Source organism: Coregonus lavaretus, assembly GCF_964263955.1.
Source record: "Coregonus lavaretus genome assembly, chromosome: 4".
Classification (NCBI taxonomy): Eukaryota; Metazoa; Chordata; class Actinopteri; order Salmoniformes; family Salmonidae; genus Coregonus; species Coregonus lavaretus.
Window position 1 is genome coordinate 27743355 of NC_139991.1, and position 20357 is coordinate 27763711.

At 42.8% G+C, this 20357-nt stretch overlaps 1 protein-coding gene across 1 annotated transcript in view; it reads right to left on the reverse strand.

Annotated features, from left to right (window-relative positions):
- Positions 1-694: 694 nt before the first annotated feature.
- Positions 695-20357, reverse strand: part of epb41l4a (erythrocyte membrane protein band 4.1 like 4A) — a 122456-nt gene continuing 102793 nt past the window's right edge. The window contains exons 15-24 of the mRNA XM_084159652.1: positions 20200-20286; positions 8897-9007; positions 6640-6699; positions 6159-6236; positions 4459-4578; positions 4153-4200; positions 3849-3920; positions 3334-3444; positions 2794-2872; positions 695-2339 (exon numbers count right to left, since the gene is read on the reverse strand). Coding sequence (XP_084015778.1) covers positions 2226-2339; positions 2794-2872; positions 3334-3444; positions 3849-3920; positions 4153-4200; positions 4459-4578; positions 6159-6236; positions 6640-6699; positions 8897-9007; positions 20200-20286 — 880 coding nt within the window. The 3' untranslated portion in view covers positions 695-2225. The remainder of the gene's footprint in view (positions 2340-2793; positions 2873-3333; positions 3445-3848; positions 3921-4152; positions 4201-4458; positions 4579-6158; positions 6237-6639; positions 6700-8896; positions 9008-20199; positions 20287-20357) is intronic.

Genomic DNA, 20357 nt, shown 5'->3' on the forward strand with positions numbered 1-20357 from the left:
CCCCATATGTAACTCTGTGTTGTTGTTTTTATCGCACTGCTTTGCTTTATCTTGGCCAGGTCGCAGTTGTAAATGAGAACTTGTTCTCAACTGGTTTACCTGGTTAAATAAAGGTGAAATAAAAATAAATAAAATAAAATATAACACTTGTCAGTGTGGTATGACACTTAATCATAAGCTCGTTGCTACGTGCATGAACAGGGGACAAAGAGAGTGGTTGTATGACTTGCTCTAGACCAAATGTACTCAGTAGATACAGTATATTTCCCCCACTCAGGAGTAACCAGGTCTCAGATCTGTTTGTGCTGTATAGCCTATGGTAGTTGTGGAGTTGGCTATACAGCACAAACAGATCTGAGACCAGGTTTAGTCAACAGGGACTTAAGCATGAAATGTGCTTGTATACAGTGCCTTGCAAAAGTATTAATCCCCCTTGGCGTTTTTCCTATTTTGTTGCATTACAACCTGTAATTTAAATTGATTTTTATTTGGATTTCATGTAATGGACATAAACAAATTTGTCCAAATTGGTGAAGTGAAATGAAAAAAATAACTTGTTTCAAAAAATTCTAAAAAATAAATAACGGAAAAGTGGTGTGTGCATTGTATTCACCCCCTTTGCTATGAAGCCCCTAAATAAGATCTGGTGAAACCAATTACCTTCAGAAGTTAAATAAAGTCCACCTGTGTGCAATCTAAGTGTCACATGATCTCAGTATATATACACCTGTTCTGAAAGGCCCCAGAGTCTGCAACACCACTAAGCAAGGGGCACCACCAAGCAAGCAGCACCGTGGAGACCAAGGAGCTCTCCAAACAGGTCAGGGACAAAGTTGTGGAGAAGTACAGATCAGGGTTGGGTTATAAAGCAATATCCGACCCTTTGAACATCCCACGGAGCACCATTAAATCCATTATAAAAAAATGGAAAGAATATGGCACCACAACAAACCTGCCAAGAGAGGGCCGCCCACCAAAACTCATGGACCAGGCAAGGAGGAAATTAATTAGAGGCAACAAAAAGACCAAAGATAACCATGAAGGAGCTGCAAATCTCCACAGCGGAGATTGGAGTATCTGTCCATAGGACCATTTTAAGCCGTACACTCCACAGAGCTGGGCTTTACGGAAGAGTGGCCAGGAAAAAGCCATTGCTTAAAGAAAAAAATAAGCAAACATGTTTGGTGTTCGCCAGAAGGTAGGTGGGAGACTCCCCAAACATATGGAAGAAGGTACTCTGGTCAGATGAGACTAAAATTGAGCTTTTTGGCCATCAAGGAAAACGCTATGTCTGGCGCAAACCCAACACCGCTCATCACCCTGAGAACACCATCATGCTGTGGGGATGTTTTTCATCGGCAGGGACTGGGAAACTGGTCAGAATTGAAGGAATGATGGGTGGCGCTAAATACAGGGAAATTGTTGACGGAAACCTGTTTCAGTCTTCCAGAGATTTGAGACTGGGACGGAGGTACACCTTCCAGCAGGACAATGACCCTAAGCATACTGCTAAAGCAACACTCGAGTGGTTTAAAGGGAAACATTAAAATGTATTGGAATGGCCTAGTCAAAGCCCAGACCTCAATCCAATTGAGAATCTGTGGTATGACTTAAAGATTGCCAAGCTTATAGAGACATACCACAAGAGACTTGCAGCTGTAATTGCTGCAAAACGTGGCTCTACAAAGTATTGACTTTGGGGGGGTGAATAGTTATGCACGCTCAAGTTTTCAGTTTTTTTGTCTTATTTCTTGTTTGTTTCACAATAAAAAACATTTTGCATCTTCAAAGCGGTAGGCATGTTGTGTAAATCAAATGATACAAAGCCCCCCAAAATCCATTTTAATTCCAGGTTGTAAGGCAACAAAATAGGAAAAATGCCAAGGGGGGTGAATACTTTCGCAAGCCACTGTAAATTATGTGAAGATACTTTACAGGGTTTCCAGTGTGGTGTGGTCCAAAATACAGCAGAGCATACTGGCACATAGACCAGTGACCTTTTTGTTCATGCATTATCTAACATACATACATACACACACACACAGGAGTATTTCAAGGTGGGGCTGGTCACTGGTGTACAGTACAGCCATTGTGCTATATACAGCTCCCTCCATTGTATTTCACAAGTTCTTTTTTTCTTTCAAGAAATCAGAGTGTTCTTGTCGTTTTGTGTTGGTGGGAGATTGTGGCATTGTTTCTGCGGTGGTGGTTGTGTTTTGGTCAGGTCACGTCTCGACCTTAGTCCTAGGAAAGTGGACAGTCTTCACCACCTTTGCGCTGCTCTTCACATCATGCTCTATGATCTCTGGGAGCAGGGTGTCTTTGGATCCGTGCTTCTTCTGGAAAACAACACACAACAAACACACCGATCGGAATATCAATGCTAGGAGATTAATCAACTGACTGGAGAATCTGGTAATAAAATCTAGTATTGTACTTTAGACATGTAGCACTGTCATTCAAAGGAAAGAAGGCACCCCACTATGCGCTTGCAAAGTATAACTTGTATTAATTGTTATCATGCCTGCCTCACAGCCTTTGTCAGAGCTTGTACGTGTGGCATTGACCACAGCAAAAGGAGACTGTGACTAACCTGAGAGGGGGTGGAGCTGGAAAAGGGGTCTGTGACTGACCTGAGAGGGGGTGGAGCTGGAAAAGGGGTCTGTGACTGACCTGAGAGAGGGTGGAGCTGGAAAAGGGGACTGTGACTGACCTGAGAGGGGGTGGAGCTGGAAAAGGGGTCTGTGACTGACCTGAGAGGGGGTGGAGCTGGAAAAGGGGTCTGTGACTGACCTGAGAGGGGGTGGAGCTGGAACCTGGGATGTCTGCTGTTCGTGTCACAGGTAATGGGGGCACAAGGTCTGTCCGGGCACTGTGGAGAGGGTAGGGATGCGTTAGATCTTGGAAGACATAAACAGGATAAAACTTTAATCATATGATACTGTACATATATATTATTATTATTTATACAGCATACTGTAGCTCCCATTATCATGTCTCAAGGTGCTGAACAATACAGGAAAGAACCATCAGCATCAAGTGTCAGTACAATAACTAGACTAGGGTCGTGCCCGAGATTCAATTCGAAGCGCGTTGCAGCGTTGCAGCATTGAAGCGCGCTTGACATTTAAAGGTAATTTCCAATTGGGCAGGCATTTGCAGTGTTTACCGTGAATGCGATCTCCACGAACGTCGGTAATTGCCTTTCAAAGGCACATTGTCGACAGCCCTCTATAACGCGCCTCGGATTGAATCCCACCCGAGATAAGTTTCTAGTGAGACTCTGAAGAGTAAAAAACCATAAGATCTGGCTTGAGACCAGTTTAGACTCACTTGACCTCAGAGAGCACGGATCTCTCCCCTTCGGAGCACTGGGAGCGCCGGTACTGACGGAAGCTCCGGGGAGAATGAGAGTGCCGGATTTTTATTGGGTCTCCTTGGGTTCTGGAAGGAAGGATGAACATAGAATCATTCACGTTATCTATTGTGTAGGACAGTAGGCCTACCTCTTATTTAGCCTAGGGATATAAGCCCTCTCCATAATGAATCCATCAACTTCAGAGGAGGTGAGACATAATTCAATGGAGCATAATGTATCTCTACAGGGTGCAGTAGATTTGTGACCCCACAGAGACGACTATGAAAATGCCAGACTCAATAATTAACACATCAGTCTAGCTTTGAATCTCTTATTTTCTTATCCAAGTGCAGATCAAGAGACCCTACCCCAACGTATTGACTGAGCATGATCAATTCATAACTGTCTGTGATTATCCTTTAGACCATTTTTCATCCTTAACATGTACAGACTTTCTAATCTAGTGAGGAAGGGAGGAGCAGTCACTCACTCCACTTTCTTGTAGGGGATCTCCTTCAGCTGATCCTCTGTGAGGTCTGGAGCAGGGTCCACCAGCTCCTTCCTATAGGGATAAGACCACCAGGACATGTTATATCTCTCTTCCCATAACCCTATGAAGGCTGTGTAAGTACATATTTTTCAACAGTATACACTTTATAAATAGTTTATAAATGCTTTGTCATGGTTGGTTAAGTTATTATAGTGTTACACATTTCACTTTCCATAACACAGGAAAAAAGGCCAATTTCTAAAAGACCACTGTTGAACCTCATAACTGGAGTCATGGGACTTACTGGATGTGCTTCCACAGCTGTTCCTTAGCCTGCACGTCTGGACTCCGCCTGGAAGACATCACAGAATTATAGGGGTTAATAGTTGAAGGGTTATTTATAAGAGGGACCATCTGACAGGGAGGTTGTATTGAAATGAATGGACATTATTCTCTCTGTGTCGGGGAATTGAGGTGATACCCAATAATGTTGTATCTAAAAGCTTAAGACATTTTCCCAGGTCAGGTCTGAGGTGGGGGTTTCTGGAGCAGGGAGGAGAGGGAAGGAAGGTTTGTGTGTGACGTGTGTGGTGTAGTCTGTGTAACTTACGATCGAGAGCGGTGTCGTGAGCGGCGGTGGTTTGGGTCATTCTGAGATCTCTCCTTCTGACGGCGGAGCACAGCTTCCCACTGAGGACCAGAGTCCACCATCTCATTCTCTTGACGAGACCTGGAAGATCCATTATAATACAATCATAATCAATACCAGTTATATGAGTTATTATTCAGTAGAACCATTTTACACTGAAAATACAATACAAGCATATTTACACGATAGACCTGAAGAATATGCATTAAAACCTCAATTCTATCTGCACAGACAAACACAGAGATGATAGTACGGTTGCAACTTGCAACTACTATGACACATGAACCATCTACACTACCCTCAGGGACCTCGCAAACCGATACAGTACATACATCACCATTTTCACTGTCACAACAGATACAGACGATTTCCATGAAATATAGTCTTTCATTTTCTTCCTAGTTCGTTTTGCTGGGTCATGCGCTGAGATATTTAGACACTTGACACTGTCTATAGTGTATCGTATGACCCGGTTAGGGGGCCATAGTGGGCCTACAATATGATATAGCTGTTCAATAAGATATGGTATCATTCAGACAACAATAGCAGCCTGATGATATGCTTTATCTCTTCAATTTACAACGTCCACTACAGACACTGGCTTAGGAATATAGGTGTCTTGGGAGCAATACCTCCATGTACAGCATATGAGGGTGAAGAAGAAGAAGAAGAAGTGGTAGTAGTGGTGGTGGTGGTGGTGGGGTGGTGGTGGTGGTGGTGGTGGTGGTGGTGGTGGTGGTGGTGGTGGTGGTGGTGGTGGTGGTGGTGGTGGTGGTGGTGGTGCTGGTGGTGGTGGTGGTGGTGGTGGTGGTGGTGGTGGTGGTGGTGGTGGTGGTGTCAGTGTCTCCCGACACCCCCTGTCTCAGCCTCCAGTATCTATGCTGCAGTAGTCTATGTGCCGGGGGGCTAGGGTCAGTCTGTTATATCTGCTGTTATTCTCCTGTCTTATCTGGTGTCCTGTGTGAATTTAAGTATGCTCTCTCTAATTCTCTCTCCCTCTCTCCTTCCTCTCCCGGAGGACCTGAGCCCTAGGACCATGCCTCAGGACTACCTGGCCTGATGACTCCTTGCTGTCCCCAGTCCACCTGGTCGTGCTGCTGCTCCAGTTTAAACTCTTCTGCCTGCGGCTATGGAACCCTGACCTGTTCACCGGACGTACTACCTTGTACCAGACCTGCTGTTTCCAACTCTCTCTCTCTACCGCACCTGCTATTTCAACCTCTAAATACCCAGCTATGAAAAGCCAAGTGACATTTACTCCTGATGTACTGACCTGTTGCAACCTCTACAACCACTGTGATTATTATTTGACCCTGCTGGTCATCTATGAACGTTTGAACATCTTGGAGAAAATTCTGGCCTTAATGGCCATGTATTGTTATAATCTCCACCCGGCACAGCCAGAAGGGGACTGGCCACCCCTCAGAGCCTGGTTCCTCTCTAGGTTTCTTCCTAGGTTTTTGCCTTTCTAGGGAGTTTTTCCTAGCCACTGTGCTTCTACATCTGCATTGCTTGCTGTTTGGGGTTTTAGGCTGGGTTTCTGTATAGCACTTTGTGACATCTGCTGATGTAAAAAGGGCTTTATAAATACATTTAATTGATTACTATAGAGCTTTGTATATGTAATTTATACCTGTAGGGAGCACAGTGACATCACTCACCGGTTCCTCTTTTTACGATGATCCCGGGTGGAGTTCTCAGACTCGCTGCCACTACTGGTGTTGCCACGGGAACGTGACCTGCAGGTGGGAGGCGGTGAATAAAACAGAGTTAATAGTTTGCGAGGGGAAAGAGAATGAGATGGAATGTTGTTTGTGTATGACCTTTCAGGGAGAGAGAACAAATGTGTGTGGGAGAGAGGGGATGAATGAGAGAGTTAACTCTTACTTTTACAGAAATGACTCCAGGACTAATGTAACTACTGACAAACAGAACCACACAATGAGTAAATTGTTATCTGTGTACAACTGTGATTGGACATAGAAATAGAGCACATCAATGACCATCTGGGCTGGTCACTGGGTTTCCACTCATCTGACTCATTAAGTCAGTGTGTATGTAAAGATTAGGCCCTTTAGTTGGAAACAGGACAGAGGCTGAGAATTTAAGAATTTAGAATTTAGCACTGTAAGTGAACTGTACCTTCTCCTCTGCTGTTTGTTCTGCTGCTGGGGATCTGTTGGATCACTGGCCTGGCCTTTCCTGAGGGACCATATCACAGAAGTGTCACTATCATGTTATTACTGTTATATTATTATCACTGTGTCACTGTCATGTTATTATTATTAAACATCAGAGGAATGTCACTGTCAGTACTATTAAAGGGATGTTTTATGAGTTTAACATGTTTTAACAATCATATACATTCATGACTCTGACTTAAAAGTGAGAGCATCTATCCAACCATGCTTTCTGCTAATCATCAGTATCTATTTTATTCAAAGAGACTACTCCATCGCACCCTAGGTGCAATCTGATTCACTGTTTCTACCCAGAATCTCTGCATCTCTGCCGCACAACAGACAGCCCAGACTAACCTTTATGAATCATCATATTAAATTGTATCTGATTACTACAATGGCCTACTTTATACAAACATACTACTATGCCATTTTCAGTTGCTTCAGTACAGTATTGTCACATTTACAAGGCAATTTAAACAATGTTTTCACAATATTTGTTTTGTAATTAACTGCCTGTATAGGAACAATGAAAAGCTATTACAAGGTAAAAATACACAATATTGTGGTAATGCAATTGGACAGTTCCACATGACACCACTAGAAGGCAACATTATCCCATAGATGTACCAATGAGTTTTATAACTAACCCAAGATAGACCACAGCCTGTCCTTTCCAATGGGAACAAATTAGTCATAGTGGGCAGAACAAGCACAAGCTAGCGAGATCCTATTGGCACGTCCTAGCAAATATTTGCATGTTTCGGTTCGGGAACGCCTACTCTGTGCACTGCGCGTGTGCAATACCTAAAACGCCTTTGCACTCCTTCTAAACAACGTGATTTAAAAAAAACTTTGGCAAAGGGTAAAGTCTGCTACATTTAGTCCACTCTGTTCATAACATATTATAGTTTTAAGAACAGAAAACTTTTTTCAGATCAAATGTTTAATCGATGAGAAAATGTGGTAGTGAGTGGAAACATTTACAACTCCGGTGAGATATCTGTCTCATTGTTCTATCTATGGAGGTACTTTTCAACAGGGAAATGACTGAAGGAGCAACAGCAGTGAATGCATTCTCCTCTCCCCTCCTGTCACTACCTGAGGTTCACGTTCTACCTGCAACAAGCACACATACCTGGACACACCTGGTAAGGCTATGGATAGCCCATATAACTGTCAGTTATTAGGGTTGACAGGTGAAATGTAATTGGCTAGGGCCTCGAAAAGTCTAAGGTACTAAGCTAACATATGGAATTGTTTTAAGATGGTCATACCATGGATCATTTAGCTATTTGATTTAGAATTTTAGGACCCCTTTAGGTATAAAAACAATATATAAAGAAATGATTTGATAAAATATTTAATTTGGCCTTTACTACTATATCCCATAGAAACGCATTGAATAACACATTAATAAATGGCAAAAAAAGACAGGCAAAAAAATAAATCATAAGGTTTGAAGTGTCTGTCCTATATCTAGGAGATATATGAAACCTCAAGAAAAGTTTTTGTTAGAAGACCGACTTTCAGGATGTCTCATGGTCTGACAAACACCCCTGTAGCTTCCACCGCAGATGCGGAAGGACGCCATAGGCGGATGCGGTGGATTGAGATGCAGCCCATGTAGAAAAACTGATAGCTCTAGTTTAAACTGACAGATTCTGAAGTTTATTTATTTATTATGTTACTTAGATTAACGCACGGCTGCTCTTGTGTCACAAACCCTTCCTTATTATCCTTACTGCGTCAGAAGTTCAAAACGGCGCTAGAAAGTGTAGGCTAATGCATGTTTTCATGTTCAATTGGATGGGGGGATTTATAGCCTATATCAATCTAATCGAGGTGTAGACAATAGAACACCACCTATTCGAATGTTTGAACTTGTAACGTGGCTGCATGAACTTGTAACGCGGCTGCATGGGATTTGTCAGATTATACATTTGTGTGGTTTCGTTGTATCCAATGGCTTACGCAAGGAGCCGCTTCTGGATTTGACAGCTCTAACGTAGTTCCACCTCAAAACAACTGCTAAGCAGGTGTCGGCTAGCGCGGCTCTGATAGAATGTAGCCCTATGTGAAGGGGACACACCTATCAGCACAGGGTACACCTGGACAATTTATGGACAGTTCATACCAGTATCAGCTGAGATATTGGGAGGAGAGGTGAGATAGGTTGACAGGTAAAAGGTGAAATGACCAAGGTGAGGAGTACACACCTGCGTCTGTTCTGGGACGGCTCGTTCTCGCTGCCTCCTGACGGGGTGCGTCCACGTGCCGTGGGGAATTTAGGCGACTTTGTTCGTTCGTTGGCCGTGTTGTACAGTCCACTGGGGAGAAAAACAAGGAAACGTGCTCAGAATTACCATCAGGCAGCTAGCTGTCAATCCTACTGTATGATGAAAACTAACTAGTGGCCTGTTGCCAAAAACTAATTACAAAGTACAGTCTTTTTTATTTTATATATATATATATTTATTTCTTTATTTTCTTTATTTATTTTTTTAATATATTTTTTTTAGGGGGTAGATCAGCTTTAATATTGCAGATAGATTGTAACTTCCATCAATGTAATTGTCTGCATCACTTCCAATCCCCCATGGTTTTTTTCTCGCAAATATATATATATATATATATATATATATATATATATATATATATATATATATATATACATACATACATACATATACATACATATGTATACATATCCTTAAAAAATATATATTTCCCTTTATTACTTTCCAACCCCACCACCCCTTCCCTAATTGGAGTAAACTAGTGAACAACAATGCTTAGGCCTCTACTTCCTACATTCTATATACATTTCATGGACACAGTCAATTTTACAATAATTCTACTTTGTTTGTTTTTACTCCTGAAGTTTTCATGATGTCCATCCGGTTTGCTTCTATATGCCATATCTTTCTAACCGTGCTCTTTCACAAAAGCTCTCAACCTATAACCTATATACTTATTATGGACACAGTATGCTTTACATTAGTTATCTTGTTGTTATTAGTTGTTGTTAGTTGTTATTAGTCCCATCCTTCAACTCCATTCAACACCTCCTATCTATCTCTTAACACCATCCATATTGGATTTCTATCTGCCATATATTTTTCAACTGTACTGTGATGTTTTGCAAAAGTTCGGAACCCTTCTATTGTCATTGTTTCTACAGATTGTAAATTGAAAATAAACATTTTTGCTAAAAGTATTATTTTATTATTGATCGATTGACTGTATGACTTTTCAGATCACCCAGTAGTTCTATCTGCAGGGTTAGCTCCTGGTAAATATTGCAATCCTTTAGCCATTCCTGGACCTGTGTCCAAAAACAAGCTACAAATGGACAGTACCAAAACTAATGATCTAATGATTCTGTCTCTTTGCAGCAAAATCTGCAGAGATGGGAAGATTGTATCCCCCATATAAATAACATTCTATTGGTAGCAAGAATTTTGTATAATAATTTAAATTGAACAATTCTAAGTTTTGAATCCGGCGTCGTTTTGCGTATCAGTTCATAAACACTATGCCATGGAATCAGTATGTAAAAAATATCTTCCCAACTATTTTGCAATCTATATGGGACGGCTGTCAATCCTTTGGCCCTTAAATTAAACTGGTATACTTTTTTATTTATCACAATTTTCTTTAACCAATTATGTTTTTTAATGCAGGGCCGACAGTCAAGTTCCTAACTTTTCCTCCTTCCACTTTCCTCTTCCATTTTTGCGGTAATGCTGCAATTATTTGGTTGTAATTTTGGGTAGAGCAGACATTTCCATATGTTTTTGTTAGCTGCATGTGCGACATAACTCCACCAGTCCTACCTATGATATAATTTTCGAAGATTATACCTTTCTTAAACATTTTGTCAAAAAATAATGTTTTTTTATCAATTAGTATATTTGAGTTTAACCACAATATTTGTTGCATTATTTGTTCTGTCGTTTCTGGAGGATTAAATTGAAATTGCAACCAACTTTCTATGGCTTGTTTTAGAAATAGTGATATTTGGGAGATGATTTCCTCTTCAGATAACTGAAAATGAGAGGTTGTAATCTGAATAAAGGGAAAAAGGCCATTCTTGAACATTGGGTGAGACAATCTTATTAATTTGCTAGAGAACCAGTTCGGATTTAAGTATAACTTTTGTATGACTGAAGCGTTTAGTGATAGGTCTAATGCTTTAATATTTAATAATTTCTGTCCTCCGAATTCATATTCATTATATAAATAAGCCCGTTTAATTTTGTCTGGCTTGCCGTTCCAAATAAATTTAATATTTTTTTCTCATATAATTTAAAAAACGGTTCGCTAGGCATAGCAAGACCATAAGCAAATAGGTAAACTGGGATAATACTAAAGAGTTAATCAGGGTGATTTTTCCACAAATTGACATGTATTTACCTTTTCATGGTAGCAAGATCTTATCTATTTTTGCTAACTTTCTATAAAAATGTATTGGAGTGAGATCATTTATTTCATTTGGGATATGTATTCCGAGTATATCCACATCACCATCAGACCATTTTATTGGTAAACTACATAATGTAAAAATGTTTTTTTTTAGTGATCCAATAGGTAATATAGTACATTTATCATAATTGGGTTGTAATCCAGAGAGGTTTGTATCCTCCCGAGTGGCGGTTCGAATCCAGGCTCTGTCGTAGCCGGCCGCGACCGGGAGACCCATGGGGCGGCGCACAATTGGCCCAGGGTAGGGAAGGGAATGGCCGGCAGGGATGTAGCTCAGTTGGTAGAGCATGGCGTTTGCAACGCCAGGGTTGTGGGTTCGTTTCCCACGGGGGCCAGTATGAAAAAAATTATGTATGCACTCACTAACTGTAAGTCGCTCTGGATAAGAGCGTCTGCTAAATGACTAAAATGTAAAAATTTTAGAAAATGTATCTAGATCCTCTATGAGGCTATGGAGGGATTCTAGTTGTGGATTTAAAAGAAAACATGAATCATCAGCGTAAAATGACACCTTTGTTTTTAAGCCCTGGATTTCTAATCCCTTGATATTATTGTTGGATCTGATTTGAATAGCTAAAATTTCAATGGCCATAATAAATAGATATGCCGATAGTGGACAACCTTGTTTCACTCCTCTTGACAGTTTAAAATTTTCGGAGAAATAGCCATTATTTACTATTTTACACCTAGGGTTACTATACATGATTTTAACGCATTTTATAAGAGATTGTCCAAAATCGAAATGCTCCAGGCATTTATACATAAACCCCAGTCGTACTTTATCAAATGCCTTTTCAAAGTCTGCTATGAATAGCAGGCCTGGTTTCCTAGATTTTTCACAGTGTTCTATTGTTTCCAGTACTTGCCTTATATTATCTCCAATATATCGTCCATGTAAAAAACCTGTCTGATTAGAATGAATAATGTCTGACAATACCTTTTTAATTCTATACGCTATACATTTGGCTAGAATTTTTGCATCACAACACTGAAGTGTAAGGGGCCTCCAATTTTTTTAATGGACTGGATCTTTATATTTTCCACTTGTATCCTGTTTCACTAATAATGAAATCAGACCTTCTTCTTGAGTGTCTGATAATCTACCATGTACATAGGAGTGGTTAAAACATGCTAATAACGGTCCTCTGAGTATAACAAAAAAGGTTTGGTATACTTCGACTGGTATGCCATCCAACCCTGGAGTTTTCCCGGACTTAAAAGTATTTAATTGCATCCAGAAATTCCTCCTCTGTAATTTCACCTTCACATGAGTCTTTCTGTATGGCTGTTAATTTTACATTATCAATAGAAAAAAAATCTCTACAATTAGCTTCAGTTAGAGGAAACGGAGGCAACTGAAACGAAAACATATGCTTAAAGTACTTTGCTTCCTCCTTCAAAATATAATTTGGTGAATCATGGGTGACTCCGTCATTTGTAACCAGTTTCATTCAATTCTTTTTGGTAGCATTTCTATGTTGAAGATTTTAAAATAATTTAGTGAATTTTTTCCCATATTCCATCCAGTTTGCTTTATTTTTATAATATATTACACTTGATCTTTCTTGTATAAGATTCTCCATTTCTTTTTGTTTTTCCTCTAATTTATTCTGAGCCTCTATGTTACAGTTTTTTATTGCTATCTGTCTGTTCTGTTAGAACTTCTATTTCCTTTGTTAGTATGGACTCTTTTGACCTAAATTGCTTTTGTTTTCGAGATGAGTACTGAATTGCATGTCCTCTAAAGGCACATTTAAAAGTGTCCCATACAATAACGGGATTTGCTGTACCTACAGTGGGGAGAACAAGTTTTTGATACACTGACGATTTTGCAGGTTTTCCTACTTACAAAGCATGTAGAGGTCTGTAATTTTTTATCATAGGTACACTTCAACTGCGAGAGACAGAATGTAAAACAAAAATCCAGAAAATCACATTGTATGATTTTTAAGTAATTAATTTGCATTTTATTGCATGACATAAGTATTTGATACATCAGAAAAGCAGAACTTAATATTTGGTACAGAAACCTTTGTTTGCAATTACAGAGATCATACGTTTCCTGTAGGTCTTGACCAGGTTTGTACACACTGCAGCAGGGATTTTGGCCCACTCCTCCATTCAGACCTTCTCCAGATTCTTCAGGTTTCGGGGCTGTCGCTGGGCAATACAGACTTTCAGCTCCCTCCAAAGATTTTCTACTGGGTTCAGGTCTGGAGACTGGCTAGGCCACTCCAGGACCTTGAGATGCTTCTTACGGAGCCACTCCTTAGTTGCCCTGGCTGTGTGTTTCGGGTCGTTGTCATGCTGGAAGATCCAGCCACGACCCATCTTCAATGCTCTTACTGAGGGAAGGAGGTTGTTGGCCAAGATCTCGCGATACATGGCCCCATCCATCCTCCCCTCAATACGGTGCAGTCATCCTGTCCCCTTTGCAGAAAAGCATCCCCAAAGAATGATGTTTCCACCTCCATGCTTCACGGTTGGGATGGTGTTCTTGGGGTTGTACTCATCCTTCTTCTTCCTCCAAACACGGCGAGTGGAGTTTAGACCAAAAAGCTATATTTTTGTCTCATCAGACCACATGACCTTCTCCCATTCCTCCTCTGGATCATCCAGATGATCATTGGCAAACTTCAGAAGGGCCTGGACATGCGCTGGCTTGAGCAGGGGGACCTTGTGTGTGCTGCAGGATTTTAATCCATGACGGCGTAGTGTGTTACTAATGGTTTTCTTTGAGACTGTGGTCCCAGCTCTCTTCAGGTCATTGACCAGGTCCTGCCGTGTAGTTCTGGGCTGATCCCTCACCTTCCTCATGATCATTGATGCCCCACGAGGTGAGATCTTGCATGGAGCCCCAGACCGAGGGTGATTGACCGTCATCTTGAACTTCTTCCATTTTCTAATAATTGTGCCAACAGTTGTTACCTTCTCACCAAGCTGCTTGCCTATTGTCCTGTAGCCCATCCCAGCCTTGTGCAGGTCTACTATTTTATCCCTGTTGTCCTTACACAGCTCTCTGGTCTTGGCCATTGTGGAGAGGTTGGAGTATGTTTGATTGAGTGTGTGGACAGGTGTCTTTTATACAGGTAACGAGTTCAAACAGGTCCAGTTAATACAGGTAATGAGTGGAGAACAGGAGGGTTTCTTAAAGAAAAACTAACAGGTCTGTGAGAGCCGGAATTCTTACTGGTTGGTAGGTGATCAAATACTTATGTCATGCAATAAAATGCAAATTAATTACTTAAAAATCATACAATGTGATTTTCTGGATTGTTGTTTTAGATTCCGTCTCTCACAGTTGAAGTGTACCTATGATAAAAATTACAGACCTCTACATGCTTTGTAAGTAGGAAAACCTGCAAAATCGGCAGTGTATCAAATACTTGTTCTCCCCACTGTATGTTGTCGGAAAAAATCAGTTATAAATTCCTCTGTCCTAGTTAAAAAACAAGTTATCATCCAATAGGCTTTGATTACATTTCCAATATCCTCGCCCACGTGGAAATTCAGTAAGAGTAATGTATATGCCAATTATATGATGGCCTGACCACATTCTGTCCCCTATCGACACTTTTTAAACTTTTGGTGCAAACAAGAATGACATAAGAAAGAAGTCAAGACGACTAGCTTGATTGAGTCTACGCCATGTATATCTCACTAGATCAGGATATTTAAGCCTCCATATATCTACTAGTTCTAATGTATCCATGACATGCACTATTTCCATTGAGCTATTTAAAACAGTATTATAATCTCTCACCATAATAATAGACTCTTGTATTGCTTGCAGGGTTGATAATTTATTATATATATTGTCAAAGAAGTGTGGATAATCATTATTTGGTCCGTAAAGGTTAATGAGCCATATCTGTTTATGGTCCAATAACATATTTAAAATAATCCATCTACCTTGCGGATCTGTTTGCACATTCGGATCGAAATTACTGTTAATTAATATCATCACCCCTTTTGAGTTTCTTTGTCCATGGGAGAAGTATATTTGCCTGAGGTCTTGCCTGATTTCTTTTGATTTCCCCATGAAGCTTCTAAAGCCATGACATCTTTTTCTGGAATTCTCCAAGCTGTTTAAAGGCACAGTCAACTTAGTGTATGTAAACTTTTTACCCACTGGAATTGTGATACAGTGAATTATAAGTGAAATAATCTGTCTGTAAACAATTGTTGGAAAAATTACTTGTGTCATGCACAAAGTAGATGTCCTAACCGACATGCCAAAACTATAGTTTGTTAACAAGACATTTGTGGAGTGGTTGAAAAACAAGTTTTAATGACTCCAACCTAAGTGTATGTAAACTTCCGACTTCAACTGTATCTATTCAAATATCTTGCATATCTTAATTTCCATCATTATCAATTAATATGCGTAATAATGTTGGCAGTTCACGCGTAGGATTGTCACCTATAACCCAGATTGCCATTGTGTTACATTACATTTTTGTCAAGCAATTATTATTTTAGCAAACAATTATTGTGGTTCATCCTATATTCTCTCTAACATCCTTACCCCATTGCAACAGATGTGGGATAAACACACACACACACACACACACACACACACACGCACACACACACACACGCACACACACACACACACACACATACTCTAACACACTCAACCCCTTTCCTCCACAATGAACCATAAGATCATATGCTCAACGGTTGTTACATCCCCGAGCCCAACTCAAGAAAGGACCTGATTTACGAATGCATATACAGTTACAGCTGTTTGAGAAAGCATGCAAGATTGAGTGAAAATTGACAACAATGTGAGATTTGATTAATCTATGTCAAGTCCTAGGTGATGGAGCTCAGATCCATCCTCTTCCCCTGAGACACAAAACACTCTGGTCCCCCGTTGTAACCATTTTCCCCAAACATTTCCGTGCAGTCAGACCTTTGATTATTTTGTGCCACCAGGGCCACAATAATATGCCCCCTCTCTGATTGTCCGAGTGTGACCCCCTCACCATTGGTTACTGCAGCCAATGTTGCCAGCACTGCCACTACCTGGGTGGGGGTACCCCACCGGAATCTCCACCGGCTAGGTACAAGGTCGTCAAGGTTCTCATTAGCAGCTTTGAGAATTTCCTTGTAAATTATGCTCTCCCATCAACGGGCTCTGGCTTTGTAGGACCAACCCTGCCAGGCAGGTTCAGAATCTTGAGGGGGCGGTGCTGCTCAAGTAAGTCTCTGACCGCATTTATTTTTCTGTTTTGGCTGCATATAGGCAACTCACAGCAGGGCCATAAAACAGATGCGGACTTCTCTTTGGTGTATGGGTCGCTCAGGTGGGTGTCTAGGATATAGGGTTGGGGATCGTTCCATCATGATAGGACAATAAAAAAATAGATTAGATGTATACTTTATTTTAAAATGTATATCCCTCATCTGCACAAAATTGAAAGCTCTCTCTCACAACCCCTGCTCACAGACTGTGGTGAAGGAGTCAGGCGCAGGAGGGTAAATCACAGAATAACAGGTGTATTCCGTTGACACAGCGGTATGCAGCAATGCGTCAAACACTCCAGAGGGGAATTGAAACCAGGTGTGTGTAAAAACAAGACAAAACAAATGGAATGATGAGATGAGGAGCTGCAGTGGCTAGAAGACCGGTGACGGCGAACGCCGAAGCCTGCCCGAACAAGGAGAGGAGGCAGCTTCGGAGGAAGTCGTGACAGTACCCCCTCTTGACGCGCAGCTCCAGCAGCACGCTGACACTGGCCTCGGGGACGGCCAGGAGGACGTGGAGCAGGGCGAGCCGGATGGTGACGGTGGAAATCCTGCAACAGGGAGGGATTGAGGATATCCCTCACCTGGACCCAACACCGCTCCTCCGGACCGTACCCCTCCCACTCCACGAGGTACTGAAGGCCCCCCACCCGATGCCTCGATTCCAGGATAGAATGGACGGAGTACGCCCCACAAACTGCGGGGTCAGTTTCCGGCAGGGCAGGCGGAGGGGCAGATTCCGGGTCGAGAGCCAGACCTGATCACCCGGTACAAAAACCGGGGCCTCACTGCGGTGGAGGTCAGCGTTGGCCTTCTGGCGATGCACGGCGCACTGGAGGTGAACGTGAGCAGGAGGAGACATACACCCTTACGTCCTTAGCCAAGGTAGGCCACCAGTACTTTCCAGTCAGGCAGCGCACTGTACGGCTGATACCTGGGTGACCAGAGGAGGGGGACGTGTGGGCCCAATAGATCAGACGGTCATGGACAAGAGACAGCACGTACCGCAGCCCAGCTGGGCACTGAGGTGGAGATGGCTCTGTGCATAACGCCCTATGTCCGCGTCCACCGCCCACACTACCGGCGCCACAATGCAGAAGTCGGGAGTATGGTGGTATTGTCTATGGGCCTCTCCTCTGTGTCGTACAGTCGTGACAGACGCGTCTGCCTTCATGTTCTTCGTACCCGGGATGTATGACAGAGTAAACTCAAACCGGGTGAAGAATAGGGCCCACCTGGCCTGGTGAGGGTTCAGCCTCCTTACTGCCCGGATGTACTCCAGGTTACGGTGGTCCGTCCAGACGAGGAAAGGGTATTTTGCCCCCCTCGAGCCAGTGCCTCCACAATGTCAGGGCTCTGACTACAACCAACAGCTCCCGATCACCAACGTCGTAGTTCTGCTCCGCCGGGCTGAGCTTCTTGGAGAAGAAGGCACAGGGGCGGAGCATGGGTGGCGTGCCCGAGCGTTGAGACAGGACAGCGCCTATCCTTACCTCAGACACATCCACCTCCACTACGAACGGTAGTGATGGATCGGGATGGGCCAGTAACGGGGCTGAGGTGAACAGAACCCTCAGGTTAGTGAAGGCCCTGTCAGCTTCAGCAGACCAGCGGAGCCGGGACGGCCCACCCTTCAACAGAGATGTGATGGGAGCTGCGACCTTGCCAAAGCCCCGGATAAACCCCCGATAGTAATTGGCATAGCCAATAAAGCGCTGCTCCTCCTTTACCATGGTTGGAGTCGGCCAATTACGCACGGCTGAAATGCGATCTCCCTCCATCTCCACACCTGAGGTGGTAATGCGGTATCCGAGGAAGGAGACTGACTGCTGGAAAAACAGACACTTCTTGGCATAAAGGTCATTTTCCAACAGTCGGCCCAGCACTTTGCGAACCAGGGACACATGCTCGGCGCCCGTAGCGGAATACACCAGAATGTCATCAATGTAGACCACTACACCGTGACCAAGTATGTCCTGAAACACCTGGCAGTGGGCAGGCATCCCGTCAAACTCCCTCTGTCGGGATAGATGAATCCCTCGGGGTGCTGGAGTGTGGGTGGCCGGATCCGGTCGCTCAGCTGGTCCCGGCGGGTCGGGTCGGGTCCTCTCCTCTTCAGGCGTTGGACGACCTGGAGAACCCGATCCATCGCTTCTCCCAAGCTGGCTAGCATCCTGGAATGCTCATGGACCCGTGCCACGACTCCAGGCATGGGCTTTTCTCCTGCTAACTCCATGGCGGGTGTGTGATTCTGTGGTGATGTAATTTGAAGGAGTCAGGCGCAGGAGGGTAATACACAGAATAACAGGTTTATTCCGTTGACACAGCGGTACGCAGCAATGCGTCAAACACTCCAGTGTGGAAATATACAGCGCACTGGAAACAACAAGGCACACGGCTGAATATCCTGGCGATACAAAATACAAGAGCTCCACCGAGCTAAACTAACCTCCACAATAAACAATCACACACAAAGATAAGGGGGCAGAGGGAACACTTATACAGGTACTGATGAGGGGAATTGAAACCAGGTGTGTGTAGCTCAGTTGGTAGAGCATGGCGCTTGCAACGCCAGGGTTGTGGGTTCGATTCCCATGGGGGGCCAGTATGAAAAATGTATGCACTCACTAACTGTAAGTCACTCTGGATAAGAGTGTCTGCTAAATTACTAAAATGTAAATGTAAAACAAACGGAATGATGAGATGAGGAGCGGCAGTGGCTAGAAGACCGGTGACGACGAATGCCGAAGCCTGCCCGAACAAGGAGAGGAGGCAGCTTCGGTGGAAGTCGTGACACAGATACACGTTGGTTCTGGGATATGCAACCATTTCCTTTCTCACTCACTTAACGCCACACTTTTCCAAACGCACACCACACCTTCCATCACAATACATACCCACATACTATGTCTTCTGTTTGCTATGTTTCTTTCTCCACTATGTTGATTGAGTACTTGTGTTCTAATTAGTTGTATTTGAAGATGTACTATTTTGCTTGTTTACCGGAAGTCTGACTTGTTTCTATCCTGTTAAGGATGCATTCTCAAACAAAGTACAGTCTTTAGTGTGAAAGAAGACATCCTGCCTACACAAACAACAACAACATTCCTGTCCACCTAGCCACATTGACACAGATATGCCAGGATGATGACATCATAGCCTCAGAGGATAAAGCTAAATGCCAAGGGTAGCAGGTCGCAACACTGGCTGCTGCTTAGTGACCCCAGGCTTCACACACATCCTGTCTGCATTCATTAGCTTCAGATAAGGCCCCTCCGACACACAGTTACGCAAGCACGCATGCTGGAACACACACACACAAACACACAGCCCCCAAGAAGGGCGCACAAATCAATATGTAGATTAAATAATGTTGAAACCAGCTTATTGAAATGCAAATGGCCCTAGATAATACTTAATTATAATAGCCTGGTCCCAGATCTGTTTGTGCCGTCTTGCCAACTCCTATGTTCATTGTTTGGCCCATGACAATGACTATAAACGTTGGCAAGATGGCATGAATCAATTGGAAGGTCTACTATGTTTCGCCTCCTTCACTACTGGAGGGCTTTATTCTGTTCCTACGTTGTTGTCAATGGACAATGTGTGCATATGTGTGTGTGTATACATGCTTCATCCATGAAATATAAATAATGTAGGCAACACACATAACACAGACAGTATTAGGGATGATTAGTCTATAAGACAACAGTGTAATTGAAACATATTAGACAAGACCAATCGATCACAGAGCAGAGAATCCAATCAGACAGTACTGTACCTTTGTGGGGCGTTCTCATCCCATGGTGCATTGGGCTTCCCTCGCTGTTCCTCTGGACCACAATTCACCGCCTTGGTTACTTTGGAGCTAAAGGTAAACAAAGTATTTTGTCTGGGCTAAGCATTTTTATGAAGAGCTGTCACTTTATACTGGAAAAG